Source organism: Telmatherina bonti, assembly GCF_933228915.1.
Source record: "Telmatherina bonti genome assembly, chromosome: 12".
Taxonomy (NCBI): domain Eukaryota; kingdom Metazoa; phylum Chordata; class Actinopteri; order Atheriniformes; family Telmatherinidae; genus Telmatherina; species Telmatherina bonti.
Window position 1 is genome coordinate 30,027,065 of NC_136610.1, and position 21,906 is coordinate 30,048,970.

At 39.9% G+C, this 21,906-nt stretch overlaps 1 protein-coding gene across 1 annotated transcript; it reads right to left on the reverse strand.

The window, feature by feature from the left end:
- Positions 1-9,503: 9,503 nt before the first annotated feature.
- neurl1b (neuralized E3 ubiquitin protein ligase 1B) lies at positions 9,504-21,642 on the reverse strand. The gene is made up of 6 exons (XM_079250493.1): positions 21,322-21,642; positions 16,638-16,882; positions 16,227-16,560; positions 12,917-13,651; positions 10,661-10,786; positions 9,504-10,367 (listed from the first exon to the last, which is right to left on the reverse strand). Exons 1-6 carry the CDS (start codon positions 21,350-21,352, stop codon positions 10,120-10,122), a joined length of 1,719 nt encoding a protein of 572 aa, XP_079106619.1. The 5' UTR covers positions 21,353-21,642; the 3' UTR covers positions 9,504-10,119.
- Positions 21,643-21,906: the final 264 nt, after the last annotated feature.

Below are 21,906 nucleotides of genomic sequence, written 5' to 3' on the forward strand. Positions count from 1 at the left end.
CCAGGGATTCAAAATGAGTAACTAGGAGGGAGTCTTGAACTTCTTGGGGCATGAATCCACACTCCTCCGTGCCGCTCCGTGGAGCAGCGGGATGACGCGAGCCATGACATGACCGGACACTGATGCGCCGTAGCATAAAGGAAAATGTTCACTTCTTAGGCGTTGAGGACAATAAAGGCTCATCATTCAAACTGATCATCTGTAAGGTCCTGGTCAGTCATGGAGCCTGCTTCCAGGCGCCGCTCCATTCTGACAGGAGAGCGCGTCCACGGGGCATGTGTGCGCTCTCCTGTGCGTAATGGAAATGCGAGGCTATGAGGCTCATTCCCAGGACGAAGGAGAGGCTCGTGTTGACCAAGAAAAAAAAAAAAAAGAAAAGGCATAGCTACATATATAAATGCTGTCACTTTTTCTTCTTCTTCTTCCTCTTCTTTTTACACGGTTCTGTCTCTGCACAGTTTGATTCTGTCACATGAATATTTTTCAGCTATTAAAACCAAACTCTGCGCGCCATAATGCACTTCCACTCTCTTTTTTAGGCACCAACTGGTACGATCCGACTGGACTACGAGCTGTGGAGGATCGTGAAGGGAAAATGCTGTTACTTCTGAGTGATTGAACTGTTTGCAACTTTAGCCATTTGTGTCCAACATTTCTCAAAGAGAGGAATCTGGCATGTGCATGGAAATGGCGCCGTCATGTGTTTGATGGAGACACTTACAGGTAATGTGCAATTGATCTTTCACAGTAAATATCAATGCACCTATTTAAAGTCTGACTGATGATGGATCTGGTATGAACTTGCAGCTGCTCAGCTTGCCTTGCAGGTGTGTGTTGATGAGCTCTGATTATAAATGTTATCACTGAATTTAGGTTTCATTGGTTTATCAATGTGTTAAATTTCTTGTTTTTAAACGTTTGTAAATACAAACATGACTGTGTTGTGAAGGCTGTTGTAGTATAACTGAAATCAGCATGATCACGAACATCTTTCATCAGATTTTACTGGTTTGAGATGTTTTATTTACTTTTTATGTCATTTTAGTAATTCATTGATCAGTTATTGTCATTTGTTTTATATTAAATTCAGAATTAAATAACCTTTTCTTGGGATCTTTAACATGTGCAAAAGTAATCTGAGCAGATGCATTGATAGAATGTGGAAAGCTAATTAAGACAAATTATGTAAATGTAGAAAAACACAATGTGACCATGCTGTGTTTTTTAGTGTTGCAGTTACATTCCTTTATTAAACAAACAAACAAATCAAATCCAATCTGAAAAGCATTCTTGAAAACATCTTTCTTTTTATGGTGAAAATGTGGGCATGATTCCTTCCTCCACATAGAGAGAAAAATTAGCTTTTTCAGATGGGTGTAACTGCAAGCCTGAGTAGCATGACAGGATCTCAGTAAGGAGAATGAAGAGGTTTGACCAGCTGAGACTCTGTGCAAATTAACCGTACTGTGTATTTTCAGCTTCACATGCCGGCTCCGAGGAGCGCTCTTTGTGTTTGCCAAAAAATAAATAAATAAATAAAATACTATTTTGCATTTCTCTGTTGCTTCAGTGAACTGTTGCGGATAATCTTCTGTGCTCATTAGTATGGCAAGCAGTGGGAATCTGCTGTTATTTGACAGATCCGAACACAAATGCGAAGTCTCTCTTCAGCTCAAATCTCAGATGATTGTTTTAAGTTAATGTAGTCGCAGTGATTCTACTTTCAATGAAATGCAAATTAACTCAATAAGTGCTTAAGACCAAGCAACAAATGACTCAGAGAAACTAGTTGACAAACATGATCAAGCATCTGAGAGCTAAAGTCTTATTTTTTTTAAATGCAGGCTGGATATTAGACTTTTGTCCTCAAGCCAAAAACTGAAATTAGTAAAATGTGCTTGCAAACATTTCCCAATGACCTCTGTCTACATAATAACTAAAGAGCGACACTGGTGTTTAGTACATTAACGAACACATCTTAAGCACAATAATGTGATCAAACAGGGTGTCTTATCAAACTGACACAAACATCTGAAGAAATCTGTAGCTTTTCCTTCAATCCAGTCTGATTTAAAGTGTTTTTTTTTCTTTCAAAAGCACACGATAAAACTCCAAAAGTCACAAAATAATTACTTTATGACAGCCTTAGCTCAAATTGCTGTGTGTTGAACTGTTAACCTTTTGTGCTTGTTTGTGTGGAGTCTTTTTTCACTGAACTGAATGTGTCAGCTTGAAGCAGCAACAAACTGAGTATACTTCTGAACTGACAGTTTGAATCAGTGTGAACATCATGTGCATGAAGGAAGAATGATGTTTTTACTTACAGACACACAGAGTGGCAAGCGTTTGAACCGTGATGTGCTTGCTTTGCTTAGGCCCCAGCAAAAGCACATTTAAAGAATAAATGTGCACTTTTATAGCTTGTAAAATCCATTTTTACAGCTCAGGTTGGGTTTCTTTTTGGAGCTATATAGGCTAGCTTGGATCCCTGATGCCTTGCAGGTCAAGATGTCTTTTTTTGTATGACAATAAAAGCAGATGAGATCAGAACAGAATTCTACATAGTGGCTTTATCACTTTAGTGATGTATAAACATTTAAAGGCAGAATATGTAAGATTTCAAGGTGATTCTTTCCACCACCAGGTGGCAAACACCAGGTCGTGAGCAAAACCACAAAACTGCTACCTCCACAAATGACCACAGATTGACAGTAATGAGCAAAACTCACCCCTCACCCCTCCTTCCTTGCCAGCTCCAATGAGGGCAGGAATCGCTTGTGAGCTGTAGCCCAGAGCCGCTCTGCAATAAATGGGCTTATACTCCCCCTACTGGTGGAAAAAAGTACTTTTCTTTTTACTGGTCAGAAAACATTCAAGAAGGGTCTTTGTCATTAATTAAACTTGTAATTTAATAACGCATCAAATATGGACAGACTGGAACCTACATGTTTAAAAAACTATCTAATAATGATTGTAGTTATTTTTTTAGTTAATTTCTTTTGAAAATATTGAAAATATTACATACTCTACCTTTAAACACCTGCCCATCCTCATACTGACACAAAAAACGTGAAACTACTCTGTAAGCTTTTTTATAACAGTGCTCAATACTTTATTTGACTGTTCAATTTCTGTGTAATCTCCTGTGAATGAAGAGTTAAAAGTAATCCAATAAACTGCATTTATTCTAAGAACGCAGCTAGTGTTTCCTTTATTTCAAAGGTTGTCATACATCACAGTGAAGAGACATCCCCCTGCTAATTCTAGCCAAAGTAAAAGCAGTTGTCACTTCTTTCCTGCTGCATCAACCCCCCCCCAACCCTCCTGTCAAGTCGGACAGTAACATATAAATTCAGCAGTAGTGACATTTCAAAGTAAATGATAATACCTAAATTATCAAGACAGACCTTAAATCCATTAAGCTCCTCTTGTCAAATCAAATCAGACAACACGACAACCAGACCACAAAAACAAGTCATGTAACTCATTCATGTTCAACAATATTGCATAAGTTGATTTTTTAAAAAAAATGAAACGCATCCTTCTTCCTTAAAACATGGCTCAGAGACTGAATTGTTCATTTCTGCTTTGTACATAGAAGCCCTGGAAATTTGTAATTTAGTCCTTCATTTGACCAAATTCACACTTGAGTCAGACATTGACTGCAGCACAAGTTATCAGAGAACATTACTGCAAGAGAGCTTAATGTTGCAGAGGTGCATCATCGAGTCACATTAAACGTGACATTATTTCATATGCAATTGTTGCTAATGGAATAAACTAATTTAAAATCATAACCCTTTTTTTTTTTTAAAGGAGGCCCTTGGGTTCTGACAACACAGCTAAAGAAAAGCCTGTTGATTCGTTTAGAAATAAGCTGTAAGCAGATTTGTTTTACTCAAATGCTCAACTTTCCTCACAGAAAGCAGTGTGCAGCGTCTCCGTGTCTAATACGGCTGAAGCAGATAAATGAATACTTTCCTCCACAACAGACATAGCTTTAACTGAAGGGGCAGACAGGAAACAGAAGACATCAGGCTCTTTCACTGCCAGATGTGCATTTCTTCATACGATTCATTGTAAGCGTTGAGGTGCATGTGGTTGTGGTGCTGTCGCAGGGATGGCTTGACATTATTGTTACAGAAGTTCAGCAAAGCAGAAATGTGGTTGTGGTTCTTGACATTGACCATAATTCTATTAGACCATTTGGAGAACTGGGCTTCAATCCCCAGTCCAGTTCTGAACTGGTTTAATCTTAATCTAAAACGTACTTTTTATCAATTCGTAACTAAATATCCTCTAAAATGAAAGATGACACCTGGAGTTCACCAAGGTTCCATTTTGGGACCCCTTTTGTTTAGCATCTCTCACTATAACTTGGCTCATGGAAGCAAACTAAATATCTTACCTTGATGATGCTGAAGAGACTCCAGGTTAGCACCCAATCTGGGAATTCTGGTTTCATACAAAGTTTATGATTTGCTCATTTCAGCAAACAAATTTGCAGCTTCCACCATTCACTCACTGCCAGATTGTCATTGCTCTCATGCCTGACCTTCCAGCACTCCTACCTGAACTGCCTGCCTGTTACCAACCTGATCTGTCCCCGACTACTGCTTCTCGTCTTGCCTTTGGAGCCTGCTTCTGTTGTTTGACCCCAAGAGGTTGCCCACTTCTGACCTGAATTAAGATGAAACACACATCTTTGTTTTTTCAGAAACAAAAATTACCGTCATAGATTAGCTGGCAAGTCAGAGGTCTTGATGTCATTTTGGACTCCATGTTCAATTTTAACCGCCATATTTTACTACCTTTTACAACTGAAGAGTATATCCAGGAGACCATTGACTCAACATGTTTTTAGTAGTCTTCACTGCAGTAACAGTATTTTTACAGATCTTTCAAACAAAAGACCTGGTGTACAAGGCTCTGAATGGTTCTGGTCCAAAATATAGACCAGACCTGCTGATGCCGTATGAGCCACCGAGACTTCTATAATTTTGGGGTGACGTTTGCTTTCCATCCCAGGAGTGAAAACTGAACACTGAATCAGTGTTTAGTTTTAACGCTCCTAACATCTGAATCAAATTAGCAGAAAACCATTAAACTGCTAAAAATCTTGGTTCTTTCAATTCAGGTCTTATTTTTTCCTTTTCTTTTTCTTTCTGAATGACTTTTTTTTTAAATCACATACGCTCATTGGAAGTAATGATGCAGATGGTGTATTTCCCATTAATGTCTGTTTGTATCATATGTAACCTAATGTGTGTATTCTGTTGTCTGATTCTCCCTTTTTTGTTTTATGTCTGTTTAATTTATTGGATTCTTTACTGTTTGTTTTAATTCTTTTATTTTAATGTACTTTTGACTGTTTCTTTTGCACTTTGCTTTTAATGTTTGAAGTGCTTTGAGTTGTCTTTTACATTAGACATGCTGTAGAAACAAGTCTGCCTTGCCTTGGAACTGTGAAGGGATCCTTCCTGTTGTCCATCATGAACTGTCCACGTTATGAGAAATTCTTCTTCATCATCATCTTCTTCTTAAATAAATGCTAATACTAATAATGCTAATACTAATACTAATAATAAGAAATAAAAATGATGACTTACAGATATATTTTATTTCAGCACAAAAACAAAGTCATGTAATTGAAAGAGGTGGTGATGGAGCTGGGAATGGCTGCATTGCTGCTGGTATGTTACAGACGCTTGGCATGTGAGTGGCAGATGGTGGGAAGGCGGGAAGATGAAGTGATAAGTCAAACGAGGCAGATAGGAAGGGAGATTGAGTTTTTGGAACCAGAAAGAGTTCTGCTGATACAGATGATTAATTTGACACTATGTAGATCACAATATACTGAAATAGATCATGTTTGATATCTATACTAGCTGAAATAAGCATGGTTACTTCGTTATTTCCACTTGCTATCAAGGTCTGGTTAAAAAGCAATGAGAAACTGAAGGTTGCTTCCTAATGCAAGATCTGATAGTATAATGATAAAAACATATCCCACATGAAGTCTGACCCCTTTATTTGACCTGTTGTTTTTTTTTTAAAGCAAACAAGTTGTAATACTTAGAAATCCATTGAAATTTTTTTTTTCTATTTTACATTCATTAGGTTTAGTAACTGAGATATGATTTCAGAAATGTATCTACAGTTTGAATGTGGCAACACTGTTATAGGATAAAGGGTCTGAAAACACCACCTTAGAGCAAGCTGGAATACAGGTAAAAGGTAAATCAATATAATTTTGATTTACCTTTTACTGGAGAGGCTTGATTGGCTGATAATCGGTACAGGAGCATCCGCAAGCAGAACAGAAGGAGTGTATTTTATTTGGTTGAGCCTAACAAGTTTTTTTTTTTCCTTTTTACAACTCGTTTGTGTTGAATTCACAACCATGTTCAGTATTTTAAATATTTTTATGGATTTCAGATTAGTAAAAAGTATCTACCACCCCCTTCTCATCTCCCTTAATGATGACACCATCTCTTTGGGAAAATCCTGTCGAATTTTGTGCCAGATCCGAACAAGGTTCTCTTCTGGGTTACCAAAACCATTGCTAAAGTCAAGTCAGTTTGTATGTAATATATTGGAGCAACAACATGCATGCCACATTAATTTGTTTTGCTCCGACTGAACGGGTGCAGCAGCCCACACTGAAGAGGATTCTCATAAAGCTACATAGAAATACATAGTAGGTGAATTTAAAAAATTAAAAAAAAAGCACGGTTTTGTAAATAAAAAAAATTCACAACGCCTGATGAAAAGAAATCCTGACTTTGATGCTCATTATTGCTGATTTTTTATATTTGGTTTCTGGACAATGTAAAAAAAAAAATGTTTGGAGGACAAAAAACAGAGAAACGGATCAATGAAGAGGAAAAAACTAAAATCTAATCAGGGATCATGACAAATTAAGATTATAATCTCATAAGGAGATGATTTAGGTAACAGATGAAGTGAGAAGTGCTGTGATTTTCTGATGGACTTCTGCAGCCGAACCCTTTCTAAATCACAGGAGCGCCCTCTGCTGGCCACATGAAGGAATGCGGGTTGTACAAACTGTGATACAGACTGGGTGTTACAGATCTGCAGGTCTGGAGAGTAAAGCTGGGAGAGCAGAGGTGGCTTAGTCGAGATCTACTTTCCTGCAACTTTTAGATCCAACGTTTGAGTGAAATGAAGGGCTCAGTACCAGGCTTCTGCAGAGCTGAATGATAGAATTTAACAATTTGATTCAGGTGTGTTGGAGAAGCGATGCATTGAAAAGTTTCAGGATACTAGATCATGAGAATCAGACTTGGACACTCCTCTTCTATCAGTTTTACGCATCAGACCTGCAGATTTATGACATAATATGTCATCTAGTCATTTTCCGTGTCAGTACAGCACTGGAGACTACCCTGTCACTACACCTGAAAGGTAAAATCAGTTTTACCTGCACTTCTCTCCCAATGTCAACATGTTTTGCTTTAAAATGGTCTCTGTTAACACAGCCACATATATCTATGTAGGTGTCATGAATAAAATAAGCTACCACTGTCTAAATAGTTGCTTTTTTACATTGCTATGGAAGCACAGAGTTGTCACCAGAATGTAAAATAAATGACGACCTTATCAGGTTATGATGTCATCGTTTTACAGTCAAAACGTGAAACAGATAACGTTGTAATATTTAAGTTTTATTGTAAAAACATAAAACACTGATCCTGATGTTGTTCCAACCTAGAAATATTGGAGCAAAATACATTTTATGCAAAATATTCTTGTCAACCAGAAATTTAGTACTTTTTTTTTTTTTTTTTGTCAAGTATTGATTTCTCTCTTCTAGTTTAATGTTGTACATGCAGGAATGGGGGACAGTTAAAAACAACACACGTCTCCTGCATTCAGTGTATTCATGTGTCTAGGTGTGTGTGTTGATTTTGGTTAACATGTGCCAGTGGTTACACCTGTGGCCTTGCAGTCTTCTGAGAACTCAGATTAAATTGATAAAGGATACACACACCGCTGGGAAACTAAAACAAAGACGTAGTCCTGCCTGGTTTATCATCATGAACAAACGTCACCATCACAATCTGAGTTCAGCCTGATCCCATTTGGTAAATTAAATCTCTCTGATCTACTGCATGCACAGTTTGCTTGTTCAAAGACAAATACTGTTTCTATTCCACAGTTTTATGACAAATAATGTCATAACTAAAAACACTTGAGTCTAACTCATTAACTTGTAATTAGTTTTCATTATCTTTGTGTGTGTGTGTGTGTGTGTGTGTGTGTGTGTGTGTGTTTTCATGTCAATGCCTGTAACTTCTTGGTGCCTTTTGGCAAGCTCTGCCATGTGAAAAAAGTTTTTAATCTCAGTGGGAATTTCCTGGTTATTTAAAGGGTAAATTTAGAAAACAAAAACCAAAACCAAAAAGAAAAAATTAAAATTTTTACAATAAAACCTAATATGTCATAACATGATATGTTTCACGTTTTTACAATAAACTATCAAGTTGTAACATGATAGGATTGATAACCTCTTTTAGTAGATTGACAGCACCACCCTTCTGTACATTCTTGTATCTAAATCAGAAAATTACTTTATGGTAAGAAAAAGAAAATCTGTTTTGTTGTTGCTTCAGTTCAAAATTACTTTTAGTCACAGATGGCTAAGTCTATTCTCATCTAAATGCTCAGTCATGTTTTAAAGTCAGTTTTCACTTGGAAATTAAAAGAAAATATCAAAATGTCACCTGAAGGCGTTAGATGTTATTTTTACTGGTTGAACAGAATTCATTTAAAACTACTGATATGGAGCAATATAAATTACAGCCTCTGCTTTATTTAAAGTTGTTATTTGATTAGCTTAAAAATATCATAAAATATAGAAATTATGTTTGAAAAAAAGGGGGATGTCTTATTTTAAAGAAAAAAATTAAATGTTTTATTATTGTGCCAACTATTTCCATTATTATTAAATGATGTATTGATTTATTTTAACTACAAAAAATAATAATCATAAAAAAAAGGCTGCCCACTATCTTACAACAACTGCATCCAACTGGACCCGCAGCAGTCTGACCAGCACTTATCTATGATGTCATCTACTGTTTGATTTCTTGCTTGTGTTGTTCTCACTCTCATATGTGGTTTGTTGGATAAGTTGGATAAAAGCTGCTAAATGACTTCAGAATAGAATAGAATAGAATAGAATAGAATAGAATAGAATAGAATAGTTGAAACTGGAGTAAGCTTTTGCAATGATAAAAATTGAAAAATCTAATTTACACATTTATACATCTCAGACAGTTTATATTACTCTGCAAAGACACATAGTTTGTTTGTTCGTTCAGATAAATGGAGCTCAGTCTCCCCCTAGATAGAGGTGCAGATCTAACATTTTTTTAAACCTAGGCTATTACTAAAACAACACACACTTTATTCAGACCATTTATTCATTTCTCAATGTGCAAAACCAGATTCTTCCTTTTAACAAACATTTTCCCACCACCACTTTCTTTAAGCACAACAGTAGACATACATACATACATACAGCCTTCTGTCTACTTACCATTACGACTATTATTGCATAAATTTCATATCTGTGTGCCTTATTCATCATAAATCTTCAGTAAAGTACATTAAAAATATGGCTAGGATTATTAGCATAATTACTCAGACAAACAATGTGACAAAAATCTAAGGCACTAGGAAGTCAGAGACGATGGTCCTCATATTCTGCTGAAGCACACGTAAATCTAAAACAGAGACAGCGTAGACAAAATATTCACAGCAGGCCTTTCTGCCCAACAAGCACAAGAGACATGAAAGTCCTCATGTAGAAAATACAAAATTGAGCGTGTTTCATCACTTCCTTCATTGCCAAAGTACAGGTGCTCATGTGCACAGTCTATGTATGAAGATGAGCTCCATCTTGGTTTGGAGTATAAAAACTCTATTTTGTCTCCAGGTTTGGATTTGCTCATACAAAATGGGAATCTAAAGAGGCACAGCAATGTAATTGTGTGGCTAAATCTCTGGTTGGTCCAGCAAAGCCTGAGAAGGGTCAACAGGTGGTGACATCCAGCAGCGGAAGCAGCTACACCCGGTTAAACACCCACGCCATCATGGCCGATATGTTTTGATAACATCTTTGATGGGCCTCCTGCATATCGGACAGCAAGCATTGATTTGCCTCTTCAGCCTCAGGCCGCAGTCGTTGCACAGACACATGTGTCCGCAGGTGTAGATAACCGTGTCCACCTCTTGGTCAAAGCAGATGGTGCATTCTCCATTTTTCCCAGCAGGGGGAAACTCTGAGGCAGTGAGAGACGGAGAGGTGGGGGGGCTGAGTGGGGAGCTGGGCGCAGTCACTGAGGGAGAACCAAGAAAAGATATGTGAACATCTTAAAATGGAGCAGACTGCTCTTCCTACGACAAAACACTGTATATTGTTCATTTATATCCCAATAAAAGAAACTTTCATCCCAGATGTCAAAAGTAACAAAAGCAAAAACTCTGGTTGCAGCCTTTAAAGTGGGACAAAACGTCTTTCCTACGACACCAAACTGTCCAACGCGACGGTTACGTGTCTGTGGTGACGATCTCATGATGCTTTCTATATACAGTGTAGCATTAGGTATGCTGTCAACATTTGGCAACTTACCCAGAGAGGATTCAGAAGCAGAGGAGGATCTGTTGACGCTGAATGCCAGGTCTGAGTCACTGTCATCTGGGCTGCTGCTCTGGGAGGTGGTGGGGGATGTGGGGGGAGGACTGGATTGCAGTGTTCCTGGGGCACAAAGACAAATACAAATCAACCACCTCCAGATGAAAGAAGAGTCATGAGGTGCCTATAAAAGGTGGGATTTTCTCTGAGGGTATATTTAACCGTAGCTGATTTGTATAACTTGAGCACACAGTGTCCTCAAAGTGTTTCAAAGCAGCGCAGGAGTGTGAGGCTTTACACTGGCCCTAAACAGTCAGATTAGATATGCCTGCTTGGTTAATAGAGTGATTTTCCTCATAGCTGCTGGTTTTTGAGGAGAGTATTGTTGGACGAGGAGCAGTGAGAATGGAGTCTGAGCTGATAGGAGTTTATGTGGGAGTAGTGGGACTGGGACAGATAGGTCACAGCTCAAAGCTGAGCAGGCTCATGCAGACATAAACTACTCAGACGCATTCCTTTAGTCTGGGAAATAAAAAAAAGCCTCCATCAGGCTTTCATTATTCAGGACATGCGCTGATTTGCTTTGTGGTATAGAACTGAATATGAAGATTTATGTCTCTTCTTTTTCTGTTTGATAAATATGCAGCAGCCAGCAGCTGATAGCTGTTTTAAAGCTATCTTTAAAAAACACAGCACCAATTTAGTATTGCAGGTCTACATCAGATGAACTGTTCCATGGATTCTCCTACTTCATCAGAACATGATGAATCACCTGAAAATGCAGCTTCACCGTTTGTCATTTAGTTATGATGGAAAATCATAACTAAATAGCTGGAGCCTATCCCAGCAATCACTGGGTGAGAGGCAGGATACACCTGGACAGGTGGCCAGCCCATCGCAGGGCCATGCTGTTCTCTCACCAAATTTTCCTGCATCTGCTTTGCTTCACATTGTTACTTCTAGTTCTAGAAAGAACAATTTAGAAGAAGGCAAACGTCAGTCTCAGCAGCACGGTATCCAACAGGTGACACGACAGAGGTTTAGTGCCCTCAGTAAGAGTCTGGATGCGCGGTAGCTGTGGGATTAGCCTAGAATCCTTTTAAAAGCATCTATGTTATTAAATTGTTGCTAAATTCGAGTATTTGCAACTTAAAAATATTGTTCTCCTAATTTTAGCTACTGCATTTTAAAACCATTTTGGGGGGGCAGTGGACCCGGTGGTAGAGTCGCTTTTCATGGGGCTTGATGGTCGGTGGTTCAAGTCCTGCTCGCTGCAGCCCCAAGGAGGCTTGTTCTCTGTGGAGCTGGTCCCCCAGGTGAATGTGGAGAGTCGCGTCAGGAAGGGTATCTGGCATAAAACATGTGACAATTCACCAGAGTGATGATTCGCCGTGGCGACCCCTTCAATGAGGAACATGCCGAAAGGGAAACAACAACTTTAAAACCAGTTTACAGATGTGAAACTGCAAAATTATTGCTTGTTTTAATCTATTATTACAATGTATTTTGCAGCTGTATTTCCTACGATGGAGAGGCGACCTGCACTGCACGGTGGCGTAGTGGTTAGCACTGAGGCCTCACAGAAAGAAGGTTGCTGGTTTGAGTCTCAGCTCAAACTTTCTGTGTGGAGTTTGCATGTTCTCCCTGTGTATGTGTGGGTTCTCTCTGGGTACTCCAGCTTCCTGCCACCATCCATAGACATGCATGTTAGGTTAGCTAGTTACTCTGACTTGTCCCTAGGAGTGAGTGTGAGCATGAGTGGTTGTTTGTCTCTTTGTGTTGGCCCTGCAATGGACTGGTGACCTCTCTGTAGTGTATCCTGCCTCTCGTCCAGCTTTCTGCGACCCTTAATTGGACTAAACAGGAAAATGAATGAACTCCCTGTATTTTATTTTTTAATGATGTGCTTCTTGGCGGGGTCACTGTTGCAAAAGAGATCTTAATCTGAATTGGATTTCAATTTGCTTTAATTATTGTTTAATAGAAATATTTAAAGAAACTTGAAGCTGACTTGAAATAGACATAAGGATCAGGCTGCTGAAGCCGTTCAGTTTCACACTCCACATCCTAAAACTTCTTCAAGATGCATTGTCAATAGAATTTTCTGTACGTTTTCAGTACGATTACAAAAATGGATTTATCTAATTAACAAAAAACTTACACAAATAACATTTTTGGACTTGTGACTTTTCTGCAAATAAAATGAATAAATTTAGTTTGAGTTCTTTATATTGCTTAAACGAAAGTGCTTACCGAGTATCCTGAGTCTGTTGACAGCTCCATGCAGGGTGAAAAAGGCCCACAGGACCTGGGAGGAGTCCACACAGAGCAGCCGGCCTCGCCCCACTCCATTCACGCCATGGTGCACCTCTCCGCTCGACAGCAGACTGAAGCTGAGCACATCTCCAGAGCAGGGCATTGGGAAGCCCCGATGCACCACCCAGTATTCCTTCCGGTCCAGGAGAAGCTCAGGGTCAGCTGGCAGGTCCCCAGCATGCAGACAAGCTGGGTCACAGGATGTTAAGCCAAACGACAGGGCCCCAAAGTAAGGCAAGCCCAGATGGCCGACCTCCACGTACAAAGTCTCACCTACATGCAGAGGCCGGTCGCTGAATACCAGAGTCCGACTGCTGTCCAGAAAATGGATGCAAGCGGCTGACCGGTCTGCAGAAAGTATCACATCAGAGCCACGGACGGGGTGAAAGTGCAAGTCATTGTCCAGCAGGGAAGGAAGGCCTCGGCCCATCCTTGGCAGTGCGGTGGAGACAGAAGAGGACTGTGTGGATGTGGAGGAAAAGGAGGAAGAGCAGCAGGGGATAAGCTGAGTGTAGTTGTTGAGCTGCAGGTTTGCCATCTTGGCAGCAGCCTGGTTGTTTTCCAGCTGATTGTTGCTGTAATTGGCTGAATCGTGGCTGCTCTGCGGCAGATAGGCACTCAGACGGGCAGCGCTCAGACAGCTGGACCCCACACTTTCAGCAAATGTGCTATCTGCAAAACAAAATATGGACACACAAGCACGTAACGTTAACTTAATGTATGAAGAATAAACTTAAGATAAAATGTAAAAACTGCACGGAATAAGTATCTTTATTTAGAACGTATAACCATGTTGGCAGAGCATCAATTCTCTGAATCTAATTTTTCCATAGGTTGCTAATTTTAGCAGGACTGTGATATTAGAGGAAAAACAATTAACTCAGATCTTATTTGTGTTGCATTAGCAGATGCAACTGCTCCGTGTACTTCTCTTAAAAATCATATTATAGACACAAACTTTAATTTCTCACTTAAACTCTCACTGTAAACCTCAAAACTGTACATTTTTAAGTGTTTTTAAGGAAAATTCAAGCCTTTAAAGTTGCTTATGGTATAATTCCACATTTCCGTCCTCGTTCACAAAATGGAGATCTATTAATATGCTAATCCGGTCCTGCGAACACAACATCCCACAAGCAGCAAACACCAGCTTTTCCAGTTTCTGCACTTGTTCTTCTCCTTAATGTTTTATGTTTGTTTCATAAAGCCCAGAAAAAGAAAGAAAGAAAAGGATTCATTTATACATTTTTGAAAGAAAGATTATTAAGGAATCACACAAGGTCATGCGCACATGGACGTATCGTAACGGTGGTGAATGCTTGTAACAGTTCCGTTGCAGGTTGAGCTGTGAGCTAGCTCAGCACGCTTAGTGGAACACAAAGGAAATAAGACCATAAAAAAGCTGTGGAACTTGGCAGACCAGCAGGATGCTCATTTGCTGCAGGAGCTACTAGTTCCTGGAGTGCTCATAGTGTGTCTTATAGCACATAAAGAACATTACATGGGCACATTAAAAAGATTCAACTCTATTCTTAGAGGAGAGACTTATCAACCAGTCTGGCAATTTCTGGTGTTATTAAACTGATTAATGTTTGTTATGTCCAAACACTTTAGGTGATTGCTGCAATTTCTTTGTACTATCTGCCAAATGTTCCAGTTACCAACACAAGAGGATAAATAATAAATTAATAAATTCATTCATTCACTATCCTAATCACTTAGTCCGATGAAGGGTCGCAGGTAAGCTGGAGCCTATCCCAGCAGTCTTTGGGTGAAAAGCAGGGTACATCCTGGACAGCTCACCAGTCCATCGCAGTAAATGAATAAATATAAGCCATAATTCAGAAAACATCTGGGCTTTCTAGTTAAAAAGAGATTAATGATTTAAGTTTCACAACTAGCAAACAGACCACATTTTCTGTTGATTAACAGATTTACATTTTGACTCACTATTTTTACACCCAGTCAGCATCTAATTTCTAACTTTGGGGGGGGGGGGTTCTCTCATACACACAGGCTGTGTTTTTCTGGAAATGATTATAAAGCAACTGCTGTAAAGACAGCATCTAAAAGGGAGAAAATAAAAATGGGTATTTTATGTAAAAATGTGAGTTTTGTCATTAACACTAATTACTTTGCATCCACCGCGAGTGCTATTCAGTACTTCCCCCCACTGCAACTCATCACATATGAGATTAAACAGCTGGAGTAGTCATTACAGTTTGAATTTAACGCTTGTTGGGATGTTTGTGGTGGAGTTAAATAAACTACCCTGTTAAAAACAAATAATCTCTCTCAGCCAGACGTTTATTGTTCTTCACCACATTATTTACCTCCTGATGCTTCGTTCCTCACTAACGTAAGTTCTCTCAAGTGCCTCTTCAAAATTCACAAAGCAACTCAACTTTTCTGTTTTAGAGGCCGATATAAATAAGCCTGGAACTGGTGGTCCTCCTTCGACTTATGAGACATTCCTTTACCACTATTTCTACGGATGCTGGAGCAGTTGAGTGCACTGGCCTCTCACCAAAGCTCTGGGGATCGAGCGCCTTGACCAAACAAGGCCATAGCTCCTGTCAGACTGAACATAAACACAACCAGCGCGTACGAGCGGGGACCGCGGGGGAGAGAGTGATGGAAATAAAGGCAGCGTAAGGGGAGAAAGTGACAAAGCGCGGGAAAGTTATAGTAAAGAGACTGCTAAAGGAGACGAAGAGAGTGGATGGATTGAGGATGAGGAGTGAATTGACTGCTTGACGTCTGCCATGTCAGCCAATCTGAGAGAAAAACGTTCTGGTTTTTTTCCAATCCTTTTTTTTTTTTTTTTTTTTTTTGTAGACAAACACAGATCAGTCTTGACAGACAGATCATTCATCCCTGAGCCATCCCACGCTGCACCACCCACTTCTTCTAAATTGGCTTGTGGTGCTGTAGAGTTTTTGTTCCACAGCTGCTTACTGAACTCCCGAACTCCCAAGAAGATGCTTGATTTAGCTGTGAATGTTTTGACACAAAATATATCGCTGAGGTTTCATGGTTGTCACAGTTATAGTGAAAAACATATGACCCTCTAGTTGCCTGAGCTGAAACCAATGTGCATAACTGCGCTAATATGCTGGATATCTGAACATGTTATAAGTTAGTGTAAGCCACTGCTTGCACTGGTTGGATGTAGTCTGAACAATAACATCAGCGTTTAATAAGAGCGCTTTCACAGAGCAAGTAAACAGCACAATAAAACTCTCACCAAGCAGTGTGACCTCCTGAGTGATGCCATAGATATCGATAATGGCCCAGAGTGGACAGCCAATGCTGAGTCCACAGTGGAAGAGGATGGGCTCTCCATCATTGATGCTGTAGAAAACTCTTCCATGGCGGTCCGCCCAGAATGCTAACACATTGTCCTTTAAGGCCAGTCTCTCAGGGAGAGCTTTGGCCCAGTAACCAGGCCGCGTCACCAGGTCTGGACAAGCATACTTTGGGATGTCAGTGACTAGAAGTTCGCTGGGATCCAAACTGGTAAAACCAAAGCGCAGAGCTCCACTCCAGCCAGTGTGCACGGCAGTCAAGCGCAGACGCACCTGAAAGAAACACGTTTCATTTTTATTCTTTCTCTGTCTGTTGCGTAAAAATACAGTAATAAAGAGATGAAAGGAACCTTTTCATAAAGGTGAACGGGCCGATGGCTGAAGGTGATCCCGTTGCAGAAGCTGTTCTTGCGAGTGGCACGGCGAAGCTGCCCATCCAGCCTGATGTTCTTCCCTTTGGCGTGGGGGTGAAAGCGGGGCGACTCCAAATTGATGCTGACTGGGGGAGCAGATGTTCTCCTCTCTACACCCACCCCATTGTTAGGCAGGGTGTAGTACTGCCTGCTAGCCACCGCACGGGGTTGCAGAGTCGCATCTGTGGGTGGAGGAAAGTCATGAGAGAAAAGTAGACGCCATTAATGGTTCAGCTATGTTGGAAAGGAACATGATATGTGAAATGCAGGCCATTTTTTATGTGACTGAGGGAAGGTCAAAACAGCAACAATTGTGACACCAGCTGCTGGAAAAACAACACAATAAGTACACAACAACTTGTTTGCAAGCAGCTCAGGGGACCTGGTTTAGAAGGCAGAGACTAAGTTATGAAAGCAAGCCCACAGTCTCCCACACTTCCCTTCCCATAAGGAATACGAACCCACCCCTCTACCCGTCTCAACAAGCACATTAAATAGACTCTTTGAGCATGAAACCCACATTTACAGTGTAAAATAGCCAACCATCCTAAATCAGTCTACACACCACATCCATATAGTAAATTTAAACAAAATCCCATGTGTATACATTATAGGGCAAGAAAAGTGTCTGACTTCAGGTCAGTGCTATTAATAGTACCGTCGCGCATGAGAGAAAACAGGGAAAAAAAAAAAAAAATCAACATAAAGTTGACAACAGACACGATAAGTTTAGGCAACATGCAGCAATGGCCTACGGCATAAACAAATCCTGAATGACTGCTTTTATTTTTCCGGTTATCTTCACTAGTGGAAGATGAATCATACAGTGGCTAGTCAGAATTAAAATACCCCAAATAAAAAACTAAATCTTTGATCTTATCTTCACTGAAAAGTCAATGTCCCGCTTGGAAAGAAAGACTCTCAGGACGAGAAATGAAGATCCAAACTGAACGGGCGGCTTAAACGAGACCTGGTTTGCTCGGGGTTTCCAATAAAATTAAATCAACGCTTCGGACGAGTGTTTATGGTGTAGACTGGCTGAGATTGAAAATTCAGAGGCGAGGCTGTGTGTGCACTCTCCTCAGGGCCACAGAGTGATTACATTTCTGTTTAAAATTCAATGCGATCTGGTGTAAAGACAATAACTCAGTGAAATGTTCCACAGCACATTTCCTAAATTAGACATTATCTCTGATTATATTCTAAACTTTGAAGCAGAAGCAAGAACATCTGTAACATCTCAAATGACGTGTGGGTGCCTCTTCCCTTTTATGCTCTGGGAATTTGGTTTTTCAGGGAGTAAGACACACTTTGGGTAAATGGAAAGAAAACATGTTGGGGCTTAGCTTATGGGCCTTGGGCTCAACTGCCTTGCTGACAGAGTCACATACTGGGAACCTGGAGTTAAATCATCTACAGTGAGGCCTGATATAGACACTTGTTTGCCATTATTAGATGAAAGGCATAGCACAACAGGTCATGCAGTGAGGGACAGCGCTAAGCATGTTGTAGCAACAGTTGGTTCCTCTCGCCGATTAAACAGGCATTTGTGCAAGAGAAGCAAAGAAATGGACACTGATCTTTAAAAATCCGAGTGTCACGCCATAAATCCTGTTGCTTTATCATAAGAAACCCAAAAGGTCCGTTTAAGCGCCTGAGTGGGTTAATTAATTCAGCACAACAAAAAGGGGTGGGGGATTTTTTAACCATTTTTCTTGAGCCTAAAGAACAATAGGATCTGATTATGACTTATCTGCTTGCAAAATATAAACCAAACACCTAATTCAGTTTCTAACATGCATTTATTTATACGTTCATTTACACTGTCGTCATTTTAACCTGTCGCACACACAGGTGAGACATAAACGTTTATCTGGATTAAGGAAATAAACTGAACAAGGAAACAACGTCCTTGTAGTGCTCATGTTTCTGCATCTGAGTTCACATGTAATGTCTGTTTTTTTGTTTGTTTGATTTTTATTGTGAAAACAAATGTATCAGTAGCCTATCTATCCCCTCCAATCAACACATTTTGTGGCTGTTAAAGTGCGTTACCACTTTTATTTGCATCATAGCGACCACTAGAAGGTGCTGCTCTAATGAAACCACATCCCTGTAATGTTAACTGTGGTTTCGAACGGTGTTTTCTCAGCCCCAGTCCTCAGGATCTTTTGCCCTGCATGTTTTAGATGTTCCTGGCTGAATTTAATGGCTCTTTGCTAAGAACTTGATTACAAACCTGCTGAGGGAGTATTTAATTTGAATCTGATGTTTTGGAGCAGAGTCACATCATCAACAACACTTACAGAGTAGTGGGTCTAAAAGACACCAGACTGAGGAACTCTAGTGTTAGACTGAACCTCGAAGTGTGCAAAAGTTTTGATTTTTGAACGTTTGAGGAAAAAGATGCACTTAAGACATTTGTTTGATCCGGATTCAGCCAAGAAGGTGGGATTTAGCTATCAGTGAACAAAGAAAAGGATATATTTTGATATGATAAATTATTAGTGTCTTCTATTAAGTATTTTTAAATGTGAAAGTCCTAAATCTGTTTGTAAAGAGAGCAAAGAAACTGCAACTGGATCCGTGGCTGTTCCAGAACTCCAAGGATTGGGAGAGGATCTTAAGTTTTAAATTGTGTGTATGTAGCTCCATCTTTCAAAATGATACCTTTGTCACCTGTTAAATGTAATGCAACAGCCAAAAAGTGTTTCAGTACAGTTAGATGTTGTGCTTACTTCAGATTTTGCCATGGGACTGGGCTGTAAAACTGAAAATGAATACAGGTTTTGTTTTTGTTGACAAGAACACTTCACATCAAACATAAGGACGTTGTAATTAATCATAATTATCTACAGAGATAATCCTTTCTGACTTGATTATTGTCTAAAAGTATTGCTATAACTTTTGAGCTACACAAAGCAATGTCATTTTTCATCCTCACAAACAAAATAAAAGCTGCATTTCATTCATGAGATTAAGAGATTTTTTGTGTGACTGCAAGAATACCATGTAGTTAAAAGAACCTGTGAGGATTCTGAATGACTTTGCAAGGTATTAACAATGAATAACCACTCTGACTGCTACCTTTCTACATTAAAAGTCCACAAAATGGACAAATTGATGGTCCGCAAAAATGATCAAATGCAGCAATGGACATCTAAAGTACAGCAAATTTGTCAATGCCGATTATTTTATTTCAGTTTCACATTCAGTTTTTGGAGAGAAAAGTCCAAGATAAAAAAAAAAAAAACCAAACAGACTAAAAACAGAGCAGATGGGGAACAGAAAACAGCAGATGAGAAACTGCTGGTCAAGCAAAACTCAGCCAGTGATTTCCAAATAATGCTGTCAATGCAACACATCACATACAACATGTATCTGCTGCTGCATGTGATGGATCAATCGCTTGTGGCGAAAAACAGTTGGGAAACAGGAATGATAAAAGGGCTGTGCTAGCAAACAGCTTTTCAAAATGTAAAAGACATTATGTGCATTCATCAGCACCGTCTTTGGTCTCCACATTATCTGGCTTTTTATTTGCTCATATGTCAAAGTTGTCGATCAGTCTTTACAGTACAGATTGATTTCTCATCAAAGGTATGTCTCTTTCTTTTGGTGTAACATAATATAGCTGCTATGACTGTTAGAGGAATTTTACATCTACAAAACAGGTCTTAAAATCCATTTTATTTTATTTTTTTTAAAATAGTCTAAATAGATCCAGGCAAGCAGCAGATCCCACACATCTCCTACTCCTGTGAGACTGTCAGACCAAGCCCAACTTGCAACTCCACTGGCAGCAGCCACATCATCTGGCTGGTTGGAGAGCCAGTTGGGGGCGTGGGAGTGTGACAGAAGTTAAATCAAAGTGATATGGGGAACTGATTATCAAGTAATGGGCTCTAGGTGACATAGCAAAGAGGCTTAGAGAGCTATATTCTGAGAGCTCGTAATCATGCAAAAACTGGGGGTGACAATCAAATCATATCCAGGAATAAATCCCAGGCAATCACTTCAGATTTAACTTAATACAGTGGCAGAACAAGAAAACGCTGCTGTCGAATATTAGAGAAGTATTTTAGTGCTTGTTCAGCTTCCAGGTCATGTTTTTATTCATGTTCTTGCTTAATTTACTTGTTTTCATTATTTTGAATCTCTGTATGAAGGAAGGCTGATTACAAGAAATCAAACTGGAATAAATCTAGAATCATTAGAGGCAAGTGGCACATGAAAGCAGACATTGCAAACTGCCATTTGCTTGGTATAAATGGAAATGCAAAGCAGCACCAAGTGGATGATTAAGTGCCACTGTGGGGGAATGACATGTATTTTCCTCATCACCACACTGAGAGAGTAGTCTGCCCTTAGAAATCAGAGTTTTGTTATTCATTTGTAAACAATTAATGCTTTTCTGTACATGCAATCTCGCATGGGTGATAAGAAAAGTAGCCTGAACGTGCAGCAGCTGCTTCTTGGGGAGCGCTCCTCTGGAATCTCTCCGTGAGGAATCACGCTCAGCTCCCCCGTGATGGGGAGCGCGTTTCCACGCGCAGCGATCGCAGTTACAACGAGACCCACAGATACCATTTCACAATGAAGAAACGAATTCACGTCTCACCTATCAAAGGTTTAGGTGTCGTATTCCCCATTACATCCAGAAATTCCGCGCATCTGCTGACAACTTAACACCGACAGGAGTGTTTCTCTGCGCATCCATTAATCCTCGATCCGATGAGTCTCTGCTTGGACCGGCTGCAGTTCCAGCGTCTTCAAACTGCGATGTACCTCCCAGCTGAAGCATGAACGCGCTCTTCTTAATGTCAGCCCCAAGCCGCTGCGACATGCAGACACCTCCAACTGGCGCACAGCACCCCCTTCCTCCTCCTCCTCCTTTCTGGAGTGGAGGCTCCCCGATGCACGACTTTAAAGACACAGTAAGCAAAGATCACCCCCTAAAAAGCATCAATAGGCCGTTAAATAATTAATTCAGCTGCTAATTTACTCAACTCTGAAATGGAACCCAAAAGAGTGTGTGTGCAGCCTATAAAACAGACACTATGATGGAAGGGGGGGGGGCTAATGGGAGGCAGAGTATGGAGAAATTTGCAATATAAGGGTCATCCTGACAGAATGCTGCCCACATGGACAAGAAGGAGATCTGAGGTCATCAAACTGATAAGGACTTCACACTTGTGATAAAAGT